Source organism: Habropoda laboriosa, unplaced genomic scaffold (assembly GCF_001263275.1).
Source record: "Habropoda laboriosa isolate 0110345459 unplaced genomic scaffold, ASM126327v1 scaffold5, whole genome shotgun sequence".
NCBI classification, from domain to species: Eukaryota; Metazoa; Arthropoda; class Insecta; order Hymenoptera; family Apidae; genus Habropoda; species Habropoda laboriosa.
The window spans coordinates 2,747,274-2,763,411 of NW_017100161.1; the positions used below are offsets into that span (position 1 = coordinate 2,747,274).

At 41.4% G+C, this 16,138-nt stretch overlaps 1 protein-coding gene across 8 annotated transcripts in view; it reads right to left on the reverse strand.

Moving 5' to 3' along the window:
• The window catches only part of LOC108578424 (calcium/calmodulin-dependent protein kinase type II alpha chain), a 163,393-nt gene that overhangs the window by 27,768 nt on the left and 119,487 nt on the right, over window positions 1-16,138 (reverse strand). For 6 of the 8 annotated variants that reach the window (XM_017941752.1, XM_017941753.1, XM_017941756.1 and 3 more), the window contains exon 11: window positions 6,907-6,996. The exons of the other annotated variants lie outside the window; for them this stretch is intronic. In XM_017941752.1, coding sequence (XP_017797241.1) covers window positions 6,907-6,996 — 90 coding nt within the window. The remainder of the gene's footprint in view (window positions 1-6,906; window positions 6,997-16,138) is intronic. 8 annotated transcript variants of the gene reach the window in all.

The following is a 16,138-nucleotide window of genomic DNA, read 5'->3' on the forward strand; positions in this document are numbered from 1 at the left end:
TGGTTATTGAAAAACATTCGTTTGCAAATCGAATACGACGAATTTGACGTTTTTATATGAAACTGATCTTTAGTTACTAACCCTTTGCAGTCTTACGTTGGATTCACCTTCCATGGCAGGAATTCGCTCGTTTAACGTGAATTACGGCAATTTTGTCAAATGTTTGTATAAGTAAAATTGATATTTGCTAATTAACCCTTTAGCTAGATCGACTCTTTATGTTAAAAATTCGTTCGATACGAAAGTATGGCCATTTAGTGAATGCACGAAGGAAAAACGAACGGTGAAATTATTATTTGGACCGCAAAGGGTTCCCACATTCACTGCCCAAAGTAAGAAAATTATTCTGTGCTGTAGAATCTAGAGAAACTATAAATCTACTGTTTTTCTCTGTTAATGCACTTCGTTAATTAAAGTCTTTCTATTTACGTCACATTTCCAATTTAATTATCCATAAGAGAACCTAAGCACAGCTTCCTCCTTGCATTAAAAAAGAATGCACGAGTAAATAGACTAGTTCAGAGTGTTGAAAATTAGACGCGGGTCAGTATGCACGTAAATGATTAAACCAGTAAAATTAGTAAATCAGTGGCGAGTGAACGTGGCAAAATCAGCCTGACTGTGTACCACAACCAGCAGCAAGAAGATTTCAATCAAACACAGTGACAAGAAACTGATAGAAAGCAATTACACGTCACAGATATACAGACCATCGTTGCACGTACGAAGAACCAAGAGAGAAAAGCAAGTTGAAATAAACGGAAAAATAGTGCTTCGTGTCTCGAAAATGTAATTACCAGAAAAACTACCTTCAAGCTTGCGATATTTAATCAAGAAATTCTTGCCAGTAGTGGCGCACATTTTTCAGGGCAGCGGTAGATCACGTCTGACGCGTGACAGTCTGATTCTACTGTCAGTCATGCCTGGCCAATTTAACTCCGTACCACTGCGGGTCGCGATAAATACTTGTTGCAACGTTCCGGGTCGCGTGGAAACGCGAAAACGTTGCCAGCCACGACGTTTCGAGGTGGAAAATCCACGAGAGTCTCTCTCTTTGTGAAAATCGTTCGATAGAAGTGTATACGGTCGACGATTAAAACGCCAAAAGAGACGCAGAAATTAGAAATTGCACACTCGACTCGAGGGGGCTTTGGAAAGCGAAACTTTCTGAAACGACAGAGAGATCGAATATACCAGGGGGAAAATCGAATCCTGTTTCGGCGACAAACGCGTTATACCGTTCTCGCGTGTCACCGATAGAAAAAACAAATACGATATATGCATCGTATACGCATCTTGTCGCTATACTAAAGTACGTGTTATGGATTTGTGAGCATCGTTGTGCGGGGACATAAAAAGAGCGTTTTTCATATCGTTCCTCGCGTATAGGCTGCTCTACGAGTTAATAGTTGTGGTGATCTAGAGATGGGACAGCGTAACACTCGGTGGTGTGTGAGGATTGTGTGATGGCGATGCTTGGATCGTTTCTAAAGTCGTAGATCTTTTCAATTCATTTTTACATTTATTCCTAAGGAATGTTCAATTTAATGGAAAATTCTATTCTCCTCTAACGTTAGTTTGCAACTCATTCCCTTTCGCAATTTCTTCCAAAAGATTTCCAACTTCAATTTGTGAATTAACATTTACATTTGAACAGTTCGTACACTTCGTTTTATCAAAATGGAAATTACCTCGAACGAATCAATCTGTGAATGCCTTTTTTAAAATAAAAATTAGATTGTCTGGAAAATAAAGTAACGAACGCTATTCCAATAGATCCTAAAATACCTTTTTCAACATTAGAATGGGTAAACTGCGTTCCTCGCGAGGACTTATGAAACGATTCAATGCTCGAGGCTTCCACAGGCAACCCCTAACGCGAGTCGCTCGCAAAAGCCTCAAAGTAGATCAAACAAATGAGCAAGAGTGTGTATCTATGTGTGAGATATCGAAAGCGAATCGCTTGGCTATACGAATACGGCGCCTGAGACTGAACAGTGTCAGATGATAGAGACCTATCACAGTAAAGTGTCGACTTAAAAAAAAGTCGCCCATTTCTGTCTGACATAATTCAATCTTCTAGACAAACTTTTGTATATCGAGTGTCAACTATCGTCTATTTCGTGTTCTAGAATAATCCACTATAGAACCAATGAAACCAAAAAAAAAAAAAGAAAAAAGAAATGATCTACTTGTGCCGATAATTCCAATTTCTTTCTTTCGTTCGAAATCACGACAAAAACAAAGAAATTTCCAAACAGAGAGACTTTTCCCTCCACGAGACCGTGTATACGATCTGCGAAGTGGGTTTCGCGGGATTCTGATTTGCATCGAAGGAACCGTGAACAAGAGGTCGACGGACAATTCGAATCTGCTTCTGAATCCAATTGTTTTAGTGCTCTGTAGTATTGCCGTTTTGTGCTCGAGTGTACTCGTGTCTGGCTCGAGAATCAATCCACTTCGTGATAAAGTGTCTGAATCTTGAAAGCGAATGAAACCCATTGTCTGCCGGTGTTTTCGGTGTACACGGGACCTGGGGCAGGGGTGAGACTTGGTTGCATGCATGCCGAGGATCACGAGGATTGCACTCTCGAGTTCTTCTCCTAGAAATTTCACATTTCCGCGTTCTTCTTTTCCCTCGTTATCACTCAACGCTAATTTTTTCAAATTTTAAATTCGACCGAACCGTAGAAACTTTCTGTGACGGTAAAATTGCACAGACAACCACGTTATTCTTATTTAATTTTGCAGTGAAATTTTAGAGAATAATTTTCGTGGACGGGGAAGAAAAAGTTTGTTAGACTTTTAAAGAAACGTGGGCGAATTTTATTGGCGAAAGTGCAATCCTGCGAGAGGGATCCTTGACGATACTGCTCTGGCAATGTATGCGAAACGAAGGCTTCCAGTTCCTCCAAATATACCGCAAAGAAAAGAGCAGTTCAAAGCTGAAACGGGGGGGAGAACACTCTCTGGAATAAAACATGGAATTTTAACCCCGTGGGAACGATGGATATTAATTTTCCACGCTTCTAAAAATTCGAGAAACCTCTTAAAAATCTTCTCCAAATGAAAGTACGATATTTTCTTTCTTAGAAGCGTTTATCAAGATCCATCGTTGAAAGTAATAAGTTTGTGACAAAAAAAGAAAAGAACAGATCGCGATATTATTTTCGGTACGTTTCATTTAATTCATGTTATCACACGAATGATTCATATGATCATATGTTCGAGTGTGTCCCGACGAAGAATCGAGAGTTAATCAGGAATGATTTAGTGACAGCTCGCTAGGGCGGGTTTCGATGGCGAATGATAACGAATACTCGACGCCTTGAATTCAGGTCGACGGGGATGCATACTGTAAGTACAAGGTTTCAAGTGGGAACCTTTGATATGTAAGTATCACAGCTCTACTTGTGAGTTGATAGAGTCGCTGACAAGCGACGAGAAGTAGTTATTAGATAGAATCACAGATTTGCAAGTTATAGGTGCACGTTTCACGGTGGCGTGAACGAGGAAATGAATACAGTCGAGAGCGATTACGTTGCGATAAAGTGGGTGTGTTTTTACCTTTGAGTACAGTGGTGAACGTAATTTTCATAATAACGAACGTGGGTGGTTCAAGTAGTTGAGAAAAGTACGATGTTTGTCCGAGGTGCTAATTGCGTAGTTGGTAAAGCGCTTGGTTTTCCACTAGATCGGCCAGAGTTCGAATCTCGGTTTTTTAACGAAAAATTGTTTCTTCGTTTTCGTTCATTCTTTCATTGATAGTAATGTGGTATTAGTGATTCTAAAATTAATCAATCAAGATTTTTAATAGCTAAAGGAAAAACAGCAAATTACAGAATGATAAATAATTATTTACTGCAAAACAGGGAAACCAGAGAAGATAAAAGTAAAATACTTAGTAAGAAAATTAGCTAATTAAAAAATGCTCGAGAGTGGAATTAAAATAGTAGTTAATCTTTATCGCAACGTACTGCAAGAACGACTGCACCGATTTCTCGAAAAATTGCAGGGATAACGGTCGCAACAATCTTTGTAGAAAAGACACACGATACACAGGGTGAGACTTCAATAAGAACAGAGTTTAGAGTCCGGCCCAGTTACTCACCTTGTATAACACGTATATGCACAAACGTAGAAGAAAAAAGGGGGTTGGAAACCGCGACAGAAGCGGATCGAGAAGAGAGTACAGTAGTAGAGAAGCAGTAGTAGTATTACACACAGTGTATTCAACGTCTACAAAGAGGGGCGAAGAGAGACACAGAATTCACGGGAGAAAAATATACAGCTCCACTGCGAATTTGATGGGCAACGACGGGCAAAAGCTGCTCTCTACATTCTCTAAAAGTAAACACGGTTTTGGAGAGGCTGTGCCACCACACAGAGGTTCGTTCGATTGCGTCGCGCTTATCATGGCCCTCAAAGTAAAATAACTCGACCAACAAAAAACACGTCCATATGTATATCCTTCAGAAAAAAATTAAAAATCCGCACAAATCGTGCGTAGAGATATTGTAAAAAATAATTCAATACGACCATCAAAAATTAAACTTTCTTTAACAGAAAAGAAATAAATATATTTAGCCATCTTTATCTAATCAAATATCCACAGAAATTTTCAATTTCCTCCTGCGATCTCAAGTAAAATTGGCCAAATCGTCGAGAAAATGATAAATAATCAGCAACGATCGTCCGCGCAAGCTGTATTCCATCGACGAACCTCCGTCGACAGGTTTACCAACACATAAACTTCCCCGTATCTATATATATCGGTAATCGGGGCACAGGTGTACGCAAATATAAGGTGGATCATGGTTCTGGAAAGAGATAGAGATAGAAAGAGCCACACGTAGAAGAAAAGGGGTGGGTAAAGCAACGAGGGGGATACTTAACTACTCGAGCTATTGTCCAACGATCGATTTGCACGTGAACAGGAGTACTATCACTCTAATAATAGGCCGATATGCGCGCGCAAGTCCCTGCTCGTGATTTCGTTTACGTCTATCCATAAATAGGGACCGCGAAAAAAAAAAAAAAAAAAAAAATCATATTATTAAACTCTTTTCTCGTTCTTTAACTAAAACACATCTTTAACGTATTACTCGATATCGTCGAATAATGTCCACGGCGATTTAAGTAGAAGAAAAAAAGAAGAGGAGGATTCGGTTAGTTCACGGTGATACGTTAATTTCGTCGAAAGTTCGGTACAGATTAGATAAATTCTACAGAATAGAATGCAGAGTCAGCTGAAAAAGATGATCGTCCGTTGCCACCCGGTGTGTTTCATCGAATACGAATTCGCTCGATCAACCTGTTCACACACAGATAGAAAGCGACACGTTCCTTTTTTTCGCTTTTTTTTCCTGAACGAACCGGGCAGCAACTCGACTGAAATCCACTTAACAGTCGCTGGTTAGAATGTAAATTCAGCGTTCGATCCATTAACAGGATCACCCCGCTGCTGTGAAATTCCAACTGTCCCAGTTGGTTTCTACCAACGATTAACGAGCCTAAACACGGCTCGAAGGCGACACAACTTCGTACGAGCGTGTGCACGCGGAAACAGGCGTGTTAAAGGAGAGTGAGAGAGTGAGAGAGTTCGTGGAGGATTTCAGTTGGTAACTTCAACTTCTAAGCGAGAGTAGAAGTTGGACGGTGAAGGGGTGTCGCGTTGCGAAGCCAATTTCCGATGGCAACTTCGAGTTTAAACAGACCTCGAGAACCTATTGAACTGTGTTATAGCCTGTATCGATTCTTTCGTTGCTGCAGAGCTTCGGGTTGGACTGGTGCATCGAGTAGAAGGTCTGTGTACGTGATGCACGAGACCCGCGGAGTTCGAGGGGAGAGAGAGATGGCGGTTCGGGATTTTGATGAAATTTCAAGGAAGTGTTTGTTCTGGGGAATATTAGTTTTGTTACCAGCTTTTCAGGAGAACCACTTTTTACGAGAGTTTCACGGATCGACGTGTAAAGAAATATCGCGCGGAATGGTGGATTTTCGCCTGGATTGTTGGAGTATGAATTACGAGGTTCGAGTGTTGGCGGGAGAAAAGGGGAATGTTGGGTAGAATATGAAGTTTAGTGGATTGTAGATTTGATGTTAATTTAAATGTTTGAGTTTGCTTGTAATCCTTCAAGTATTTATTTATTCGTTAGTACTGAACGTATCTGCTTGTCATTTGAAAATTTTAATAAAATATATATATTCTAGAAGATACGCGAGGGTCTACTCTGCAATTGAGAATGTTTAAAAAATATCATCCCTTCCAATTTAATCTTTTCAAAAACACGAGATTCTATCAAACCATCAATTACACTACTTTATAGATACCCAAGGAATTGATATACTTAAAAAAAAAAAAAGAAAAAAAGCAACCTTAATCCTTCTTATTCGAACTCCAAAGAATCTGAAAACCCCCCCAAAAAAGGTAAGCAAACTTTCTTCTCATCCTACCAAACTTCATCTTAATCCCCAACGTCAATCACCTCCAAAATCTCCACCTCCTTATCAGCATCGAAAGAATCCACACGAATCCTTCACTTTTCACTCTCCAAGGGAAGAGTCAATCCCCTTCCTCCAATCGGTCACGTAGCTTCCGTTTGCACACGGGGACGAAAAAAAATGGAGGATAAAGAGAGACAAATAGAGTAAGAGAGAGAGAGAGAGAGAGAGAGAGTCACCAATCTCGGTGTATAGCCAGGCCCCGAAACTTCGGTGATTCGTGGGTGGCATAAAACGGACATTAGTGGGTGCACATTCCCCCTATGTATAGGGTGGGACGTGAACCGAGGACACACAAAAAAGAGGGAGCTAGAAGAGAAGATCTAGTAGTATGTGTGAGAGAGAGAGACAGAGTAAGAGAGAGAGAGAGATTAACAGAGAGAGGATTTTGGGTAGTCCTACCTTTCACGTCATCGTCCTCGATCGTTGTGCTGCTGTCGGTCGATTCCTTCACCTGAGAGCCATCGCCCTTCTTCGTGATGATGCTCCGACCTGGAGCACGCAGAGCGTTTCAGTAAATCGACATTTCAGGGTTCGTGAGCGGTATAGTGATTTAGAGATAGAAAGAGAGTGAGAGAAATAGAGCCAGAGATAAGAGTAATCGGCGGGAAATTGCTGGATTTTTCGTATCTTTTTTTTTGTTTTTCAGGGATTAGTAAGAGCGTTGTTGAGCACACAATTGCACCAGGCGATTTTTTGGGAAGATGGCTGGGATTTGGTCGGGGTGGAGACTGGAGAAGCCTCGTTGGAAGGTTCAGGGGAGGATCGAGATACACGCGAGATGTCGATGGAAGATCGAGGGTTCCCGTTTCATTTGCAAGATTGTTTGTTCGAGAAGCTGTCGATTACACTTTGGCTGCTATTAACGTGCAATTGCATCTTTCTTTACTAACGAAAACTTGTATTTTTAGATATTTACGAAGAGCATTTATTACCGTGCAGTTTTGAAAATTTCAGAGTCCAACTTCAATTTCTGAATTACCTATATTCAAATTTTAGTGAAATATTAAAATCTGTCACTTTAATCGGCAGCAAAAGTGCGAGAAAAAATCGAAGAAGATTACCGAGAGAAACCGTGGAGGCAGTGGCGAAATGAAGCACAAGTGCGTGTGTCTACTTCACGAAACAATACGTGAAGCGAAAGAAGATATCTAAGAAGATCGATCTAAGTAGGAAGGAAAGTGGCAGAGATATCGTTTGTCCGATCGAAATGGCACGATCGTAAAGTTTCGGTGCTTCTTTTCAAGCAACGTGAATTATTCCAACTAGCGGAAGCTGTTCTCCCTGGGAAACGTGCTGCTCTCAGGAACAGTAAACGTCGCTCGAGATTGGAACGAAGTTGGTGAACAATGGCGGATGGCGAACGGGAACCAGCGATCCTCCTTTCTTTCCTTGCGCCACAAAGGACGGCGACTGCGGTGCTCGTTGATTATGGAACGTCGTCGTAGAATTAAACGTTATAGCGCGGTATTTTTACGGAAAGAACGAGGAACCAGGCAATGATTCTTCGGGGACAAAAGGGTCCTCCAACGTGAAAATTCGCCAAATTCCCACGCACGAGTGTATCTCGATCGCTATATCGGAGAGTATAGAGCTTGAGTATTTTTTTTTTTTCGAAAGAAACGAGAGAAAATTTAGCTAACAGGGTGATCCTTCGACGTTGAATAAATATCGACGTCTTTGGATCCCCCGAATGATCGAATCATACACTCAATTTTAACCTAGACCGACGTAACGTTACTTCCAAAATTATTTGATAGAATTACTGTACGTATTTTTCTTCGGAAAATGAGACAATAGTAATCAAAATAAATCTATCAATTTTTATATCAAAGGAATAATAAAGATTCTCGTTAACCCTCTGTGACGTCACGTGACTTAAGAGTTACATATTCATTTATCTATTACCAGTCGATTTTTTTAACGATTACCAGTATTTTTAAAAATACTAATTTTTAGTATTTTAATTTTTTCTTCTCACAGAGGGCCAAGTTAAATTTTCAAAAAATCTAAATTCAAATTATAAAATTATTACGTCGATCGGGTATCTACAATAATATCATCTACCTTGTCATTCATGCTCTCTACACAGGTTCCAGAGATTCGTCTCTAAAGAACGAAAGAGACAGAGAAGAAAGAGATCTATAGATCATCGTCAGATCTTTACGAAAATAATCAATCAATCATTCTATTCTTCGCAAACAAGAGGTACTACGATAGTAGAAGAAAGAGAGATGCAAACTTCGATAGAGAAAAATCGAAGATGAAGAAGACAGAAGAAGAAGAAGTAGAGTAAAGAGACAGAGGGAAAAGGGACACAGAGAGAAGAGAGAAAGAGAGAGTGTGTGTAAGAATAGCGAGAGAAGGAAGGTGCGTGGATTTCGCGGGTTTAATACGAACACTGAAAATGGTGTGTTCTGCATGCGAGACAATCGTGATCAATCAATTTCGAGCAGCTCTGCCGATGCTCTCAAGACGACAAACGCGTCGTCAGGTGCCAGGTAAGGGAAAGGGGGAAACAAGAAGAATGGCGTGTCCTCTCGTCTTTACCTTCTGACGGCTCCTCACTCTCGAGAGCTCGGCTTCATTCCGTGCCAGCGAAGCGACGCAACGTTTCACACAGAAAGGTAACAGAAAAATAGGCGAGACGAACGCAAAAATGGAAAGAAAATATGGAGAACTATACACCCATAAATGCATGCTGAGTGGCGTGCGATTGCGTGTCGATTGCTTCTTTCCCCCCTTCGTTTCCAAAGGGGGAAAACGAAAACGCATAAACAGTGTCGAAGGGCTAGGTTCTTGCAAGTTCAAAGGCAAGGCCTGGCTTTCTTTTCGCAATCTTTGTGCAGTTGTTATTTAGGATTGTCCACGCTGAAAGCTGTCGTTGGTAACTTCGTTCGTGTATTCGGTGTATTTTGTTCTTTTTTCAGTTTCCGTTTCCCATCGGTAGATTCTGCGGAACCAAGTGCTATCGATCGTTGTCGATCGAATTAAGTATCATCGGAGTAGAATTAATTTCGTGGCGTGTTTAATCAGTTTCGGTAGGTTTCGAGCAGTCACCGCAAATTGGTACCCACGGACGTTGCTAATTCACCGTGTAGCCAGGAAAAAACGTAACACCGTTACCGGATTCTGTTTTAAAAAATTCGTCGTTTAATATTCTCACAGTATACTCTTCCCCGAAATTATACCCCGTCCCTCGGTGACCCTGGGACCTAAAGAATTCATCAAACGTGCCAATTTATGGTAACTCGCCCACTCCCCCCTCATTTACAGCGGCGTCCAAAAAGCTCCAACCCGCTCGTGTCTGTCGTTCCCCCGCAGAGTCGTAAAAAAGGGAAGGACAACCCAAGTGAAGCTTGGGCAAAACTTTTATTTCGCACCGTGAAAAATTCACGTGGAATAACCCTCCTCCCCCACGAAAAAAAAAAAAAAAAATGAAGAATAAACGAGACACCCGTTGTATGCGAAGGCTTTCAGACGTCATTATACTTTCATTTTTCCTTTCATACGGGAACACAAGTGGTATAATATTCGCGTGGATGGGACCGGGGAGAAATTACCAGGTTGCACGCGTGATTTTTCTCATTTTTTTCTCGTCGCTGAAGGAGAAAACCGAGGGAGAGACGGGGAGAGACCGGGGAGAGACGGGGTGGAGAGAGAAATTGAATCACACACGGGGCGACGTAATTATCGTCGGTTGGAGATTACGCGGACTCAAAGCCATCGCGAATCGTTTCCACGGTTGAATAATTTAGCAGGGTGAAAAAGTATGAGGGTCGGAGGGGAAACTGGATGGAGAAGGCACTCGGTTCCGACGCCAGTATAAATACGCCAGCGAAACTCCTCCCTTGGGTATAATATCCGTGTACTTTTCGGGGGAGGGTTGAATTCGCGCTACGGAAACGCGGCCGCTTTTCATGCAGCCCGCGTATTCTTATCTTCTTCCGCCATGAGGCGATCCCTCCTGTGTACTATGCACGCCGAGGCAACGCGGTTTCGCGGTGCTTGAACCTTTTCTGCGTTTTTTTTTCTTTTTCCCCCGGATCCGATCGCGATGGTTCAACCATGTGTTTAAAGAACGGGTTTGCAGTTGTTGCTGGAAATTAGGTATGAGCTAATTTTCTTCTTTTTTTTGTTTTTTTTCTTGGAACTTGAAAAGTTGCGCGCTGAGGGAAATATGAGTTTTAAGTAGAACTTGGGAAATTGAAGTATTTGTTTAAATTGACGGTGCTTTGATCTACTTTTGCATGTAGTTTGCTGGAGATTTGAGTTTGAAAGTATTCTTCTTTTTCAAGCTGTCGTGTATGAAAGACTTTGATGAAATTATTGTGGGAATTATTAAAAAGTTTTAATACCGTTTCGATAAGAATTATTAGCGAGAGATTACGACTGAAAGTTGCATGCTTTTCATTTAAAAAATTGCAAAGTAGACGAAACGATATAAATAAATTTGTCATCGAAGTCAAATTAAATCGAATTTGATTGTAAATCTAATTTTTCGACGAATACAAAACATAAAAATTCTACAAGCTACCGTAAGAAGTATTAAACAACTGTTAAAAAAAAAAAAAAAAAATAGCCTGTCACAATTTATACGAACATTACACTCTCCAGTCCTTCATTTCAATTTCCTCTAAAGGCACACACAGAGTCTCATATTTTTAACATGAAACGTTACGCAAACCCGAGACGCATTTCGCATGTTTCCGGTTAGACATTCATGAGACACGCGGTGTATCGAAGTTTGCGAATAAAATTTCGACCCTCCGGAGAAAATTTACAATTTAAGCGGTCGGCGGTTTCTGCGGGAAAATCGATCGACAAATCGCCGGTTGCCTCGACGCGAAATAGTGGGAGAGAGGTGTATCACGAGGACGGATATTCGGCGTGAAAACGGCCCCTTTACGCCGTGCTGCAGCTCTGTTGATAAGAAATGCGAGCAACGCGGGCTAGACAGCGGAGAGAACCAGGCGTGAAACGAAATAAAAAAAAAAGGGGGGGGGGGAAAGCGAGGCGGAAAAGCGCAGCCATGCCAAATGCGACGCGGGAAACGATTGTTCGTGCGGAAGGTTCCTGTTTCGAGTTTCGTTCTGAACGAAAAAAGAATCGTTCTCTTCTGTTTCTCGTAGCAACTGTCTCCTGTACCACGAGTTAATCCTAATTTCAAACGATTCTCCACACTCGAATCATTTTTACGCGCTGCTCCTCCGAGTAACTCGACGATATCTACTTAAGTCTATGCAGGGTGTTGCAGCCTATAGTATTCACCGAGAGAAATAACAAATTCTTACACAACGTAGGTTCTAAAATCAATTCTCTCCACGTGAAACGTACTTTCGTATTAATGAGAATTCGTGAATCTCTTTGTTAACACACTGAACGACAGAATCGGTTGCGACTATAGCGGTTCAAGGTTACGCGGCAGGTTATCGCCGATATCAAGAAAATTACACGACGAACTGATTCTTGATCTCCGAAGGACAAATGAAAAAGTAGATTCACCTTGAAAAAATTGACAGTAAGATCCTAAACTGATCGAAAATCTTTCACCCTTCTCAGTGCAGACTATAGGCCACCGAACTCTTAAACCCTTTCTTTCAAATTTTCTTTTCCATCCTATCGCGCTTTTTTCGAATAATATCTAAATTACCAATTCTCGAGTGAAACAAAAATCAATTCACTCCCCCCACTCCACTTCTCTAAGGCATACGCGACACCTAAAAGCATCAGCTGATACAGCGAATCACCGAAATCCCTGAGAAGCGAGAGGACAAAGATCGTCGATACTAAAATCTGCCGACTCCTCCAACTGTACAGGCTATAGTTAGTAAGTAAAAGCGAGAAGGACGCGTGGATAGGGGTTAGAAAAGCAGCCCCTACAGCTAGAAAGCAGAAGGAGTGGGGAGGAGTAGGAGAAGAGCGCGAGCCTTGAACAGAGGGCTGGCCTAATTGTTTCGAGCAGCGTAGCAGAACGATCGACTCGATTATTGGAACTTCCGACGAACGTATCGTGTTCCGTTGTTCAATTTCAGCGTGTGTATATAAGTCAATCCCTCTAAGCACTAGTGTACAGTCTATCTATCTGTGTATACATACGGTATATACATATACATATACATGTACAACGTGTGGATGAGTGAGAGTGAGTGGTGAGTGCAAGCTCGGCTTATCGTTTTATCGGTTAGAAGATAACATCTTCTCTTTCTAAGAGCATCGAAAGATTTCTCTTTTTTCTTTCGTTTTTTTTTTTTTGTTAGTTCAGAGATGAAGGGTGTCCTTGCACCTCCGACCCACTTCGCGTACCTTGTCAAAAAAATCAGTCACAGAGTTCAGATATAGAAACAGACAGAGAGAAAGAGAAAGATGGAGAGAGAGAGAATAAGGAAGGTATAGAGAGACAGATAGAGAGAGTCTGATAGAGAACGATTGATCGTTGGCTCGCGTCCTCTCGCCCGGAAAAACCGAATTCACTACGAGATTCATGGATCCGTTCTCAGAGTCTCTCGCGGAATTCATGAGTCCTCGTTTTTTCGCACCGAGCAGAAATTTATGGACTCGCTGCGCCGTTTATATTTATCCGTATATACTTCACACGTGTGTGTGTTGCTATAGAAATATATATACGGCGTTTAGAAGCTCGTCGACGCTCTCGAGATTTATCGATCCGATCAATCCTCCGGGGGAAATCCCCGCGACGCGGCGCTCCTTTGAATTCCTCGCGTGAAGAAGCTCCGGTTATTCCGCGATCGATGTGTCTCGTGAAACGACGATTTTTCGTCGTTGGACGAGAAAATTTCGAATTTTGAAAAATACGCGAATTGCAGCGGGAAAAACTGATTTTTCGATCGATTTCACTGGAAACCGATTCGATATCTTTCGGTAAACACGTCGGCCAATTTTCAATCGTTCAATCGAATTCAGGCGGATAATTCGACGCGTATTTTCAGCGATCGCAAGAATCGAGAGATGATTTGGCAAAATTGAAGAGAGAACGCGAGCTACGAGCACGCAGATTCGAAGATCCTCCGCGTCGATCGATCGACGATCGTTTCAGAGGACAAATCCCTTTCTGTACAGTCTCGATCGCGAAGAATCCGCGAAGAGTGTGTGCCTCAGAGATTCTTACGTTTCTAGTGAATTCTCGGGGGAATAGAAAGCTACTTGCCGTTCGATCTCGTTCAAGCAAGAAAAGAACGTTGATCTCTATGCAGGCCATTTGTGTATCAAAGCGTTTCGCTACGATAATGAGGGATTTATACATGGAGAGAGAAGCTTTTCCTTCTTTCTCCTTTTACTCGGATGATTAGGCCATTAGGTGAATCGTTCGAATTTTCGTGAGGGTATGATCGATCTCGCGGCCGAACGAACGAACGAAGGAACGATCTGATGGCTGATTTAGAGAGAAAGAATAATCGTGGTGAGAGCAGAAGCCTTTTGGGAAACAGCGATGACGAAGGAGCGTTTCAACGATGCTCGTAACGTTTTACAATCTTCCTTTTCTCAAACAATCGTACAATCCTTCTTTCCACTCGCTGTGGTAATTGATCGATTACACCGAATCGAGGGAAGGTAACGTTCTCGCGATACGGCGTCGAGAAGACACAGAAGAAAGGAATAATTGAGAAAGAAAGAAAGAAAAAAATAGCAAAGATATCGAAGATCGCGAGGCTTACGTCGATTAGGCAAATTGAATTAAACTTCCAAGAAGTGAGAGACAGCGTGGCTCGGGGTTAATTATACGTCGGTTTCGCCACAATGGGCGAAGCTCTCTGAATCGGAGAGAGAGAGAGAGAGAGAAAAAGGGCGGAGGAGAGAAGAGATCGACAGAAAGAGGTAGAAAGAAAGAAACGAAAAATAGGGGGGAAACGAACGATCGTCGGTTGTCTTCGAGTTCGTAATTGAAACAAATTGCCCGGCGACGAGAGCCGGCACTCGCATTTCTACGCCGACTTCCGGCAGGAAATTGTTATATGGTAATGAAAGTATTTGATGGTTCGCGCGATAACCAGCACGCGAACCTCGAAAAAAGAAACTTGCTCTGTTCCTTCCACGAGGATAAATTCTCGCGAATTTTCTTTCTTTTCTTTTCGTCGGGTAGGTAAGATTTAGGTCTCTCGTTCGATTAATCGTAGACACTTTCTCGGCTCGTTTCTTGCGCTTCAAGTTCCGTGTAACAGTGTAAATCGTGTTTGTAATTTCTTAAGAAGTATAAAAGTTCGTGTGATTCCTACTCTGCTGCTTTTTAATCGCAATTTTCGATCGTTTCAAGTGCGACATTCGAGAGAGTAGGAAAATCGAGAAAATTTCAAATATTGCGTTTGCAAAATTCACGTTTACTCCTCATTTTCTTGTTCCTCTATCTAAGAAAATTCTATCGTGAGAAAAATTTCAAATATTCAGTTTTTAAAATTCACGTCTGATCCTCATTTTCTAAGAAAATTCTGTCGTCAGAAAAATTTCAAATATCGTGCCTTTAAAATTCATATTTAGTCCTCGTTTTCTCGTTCCTTTATCCAAGAAAATTCCACTAGAAAAAAAATTTCAAATACATTTGCAACATTTCCATTTAATTCTAATTTTCCTTTTCCACCCTTTCGAATGTCCACGTTAGAACGTTACCTTCCAAGCTTCCTCTAGGCCCCATTCCTACAATTTCTCTTCAAACCTCCGGAAAAATCCTACGCGAAAAACTCTCGTTCCACGGAGAATCGAGAAAACGTGTTCTCCGACACATTTCCACCCCGTGGAAAACGATACTCCCTCCTCGTTGCGGTGTCCTACCTGATTCTATCTGTATGTAAGCTTCGAGCATGTTGTGTCCCCGACGATGTGTCTTTCGTATCATATTAATACAAGTAAATACAAAGACGCAACGACAAACTAAACAAAAATATAGTAAGACAGACAGAGATAGACAGAGAGAGAGAGAGAGAGAGAGTGGAAGGAAACGAACATAAACGAGACAAAAATAAGGAAGAAAAACTCGAAAGAAAAGAAAAGGAAAAAAATATAAACAGTGAAACAGAATTTTAACACACAGGCTCTATGTATATAATCAGACAAGTGAAATTTGTTTCACGGGGAGCAATTTCTCGTGTCGCGTTATATACCGGGTGTGACGTTCCTTCTACGGATGCAAGATGCTCATCTACTTGTTAGACTCAAGGATTAGAGAATTCGTGGCATTCTAAGGGAATTTCTGTTCGTGTGTTTCTGTGTGTCTTTCTTTGTGTTCGTATGCAGGGTGCAAGTACACGCGCACTTGCGTTCAAATGCATGATACGTGGTATTATTCAGACGTATGTATAATATATAGATCGAGCATTTAGGTTCAAGACGAGTATACTAACAGGGAATATATCGGTGTGTATACAGACGTACACAGTACACATACATGGATCGTGTAGTAAATATTCGTACTTCCTATTTTGGAACTTTCTATCTTCCTTAGTTTCAACACGATTCATTTTCCGTTTCACCGATAAATTTGACAATTTCTTTTTCTCCTATGATTTCGCTTCGACGAATTTTTTCAGAGGATAAGAACGATGGTTTCTTCCGTCAGAACGTTCCAAAATACAGGTACGAACGCGAGACAAATGGAAGAATAAAAAAAAAAAAAAAAAGGGGG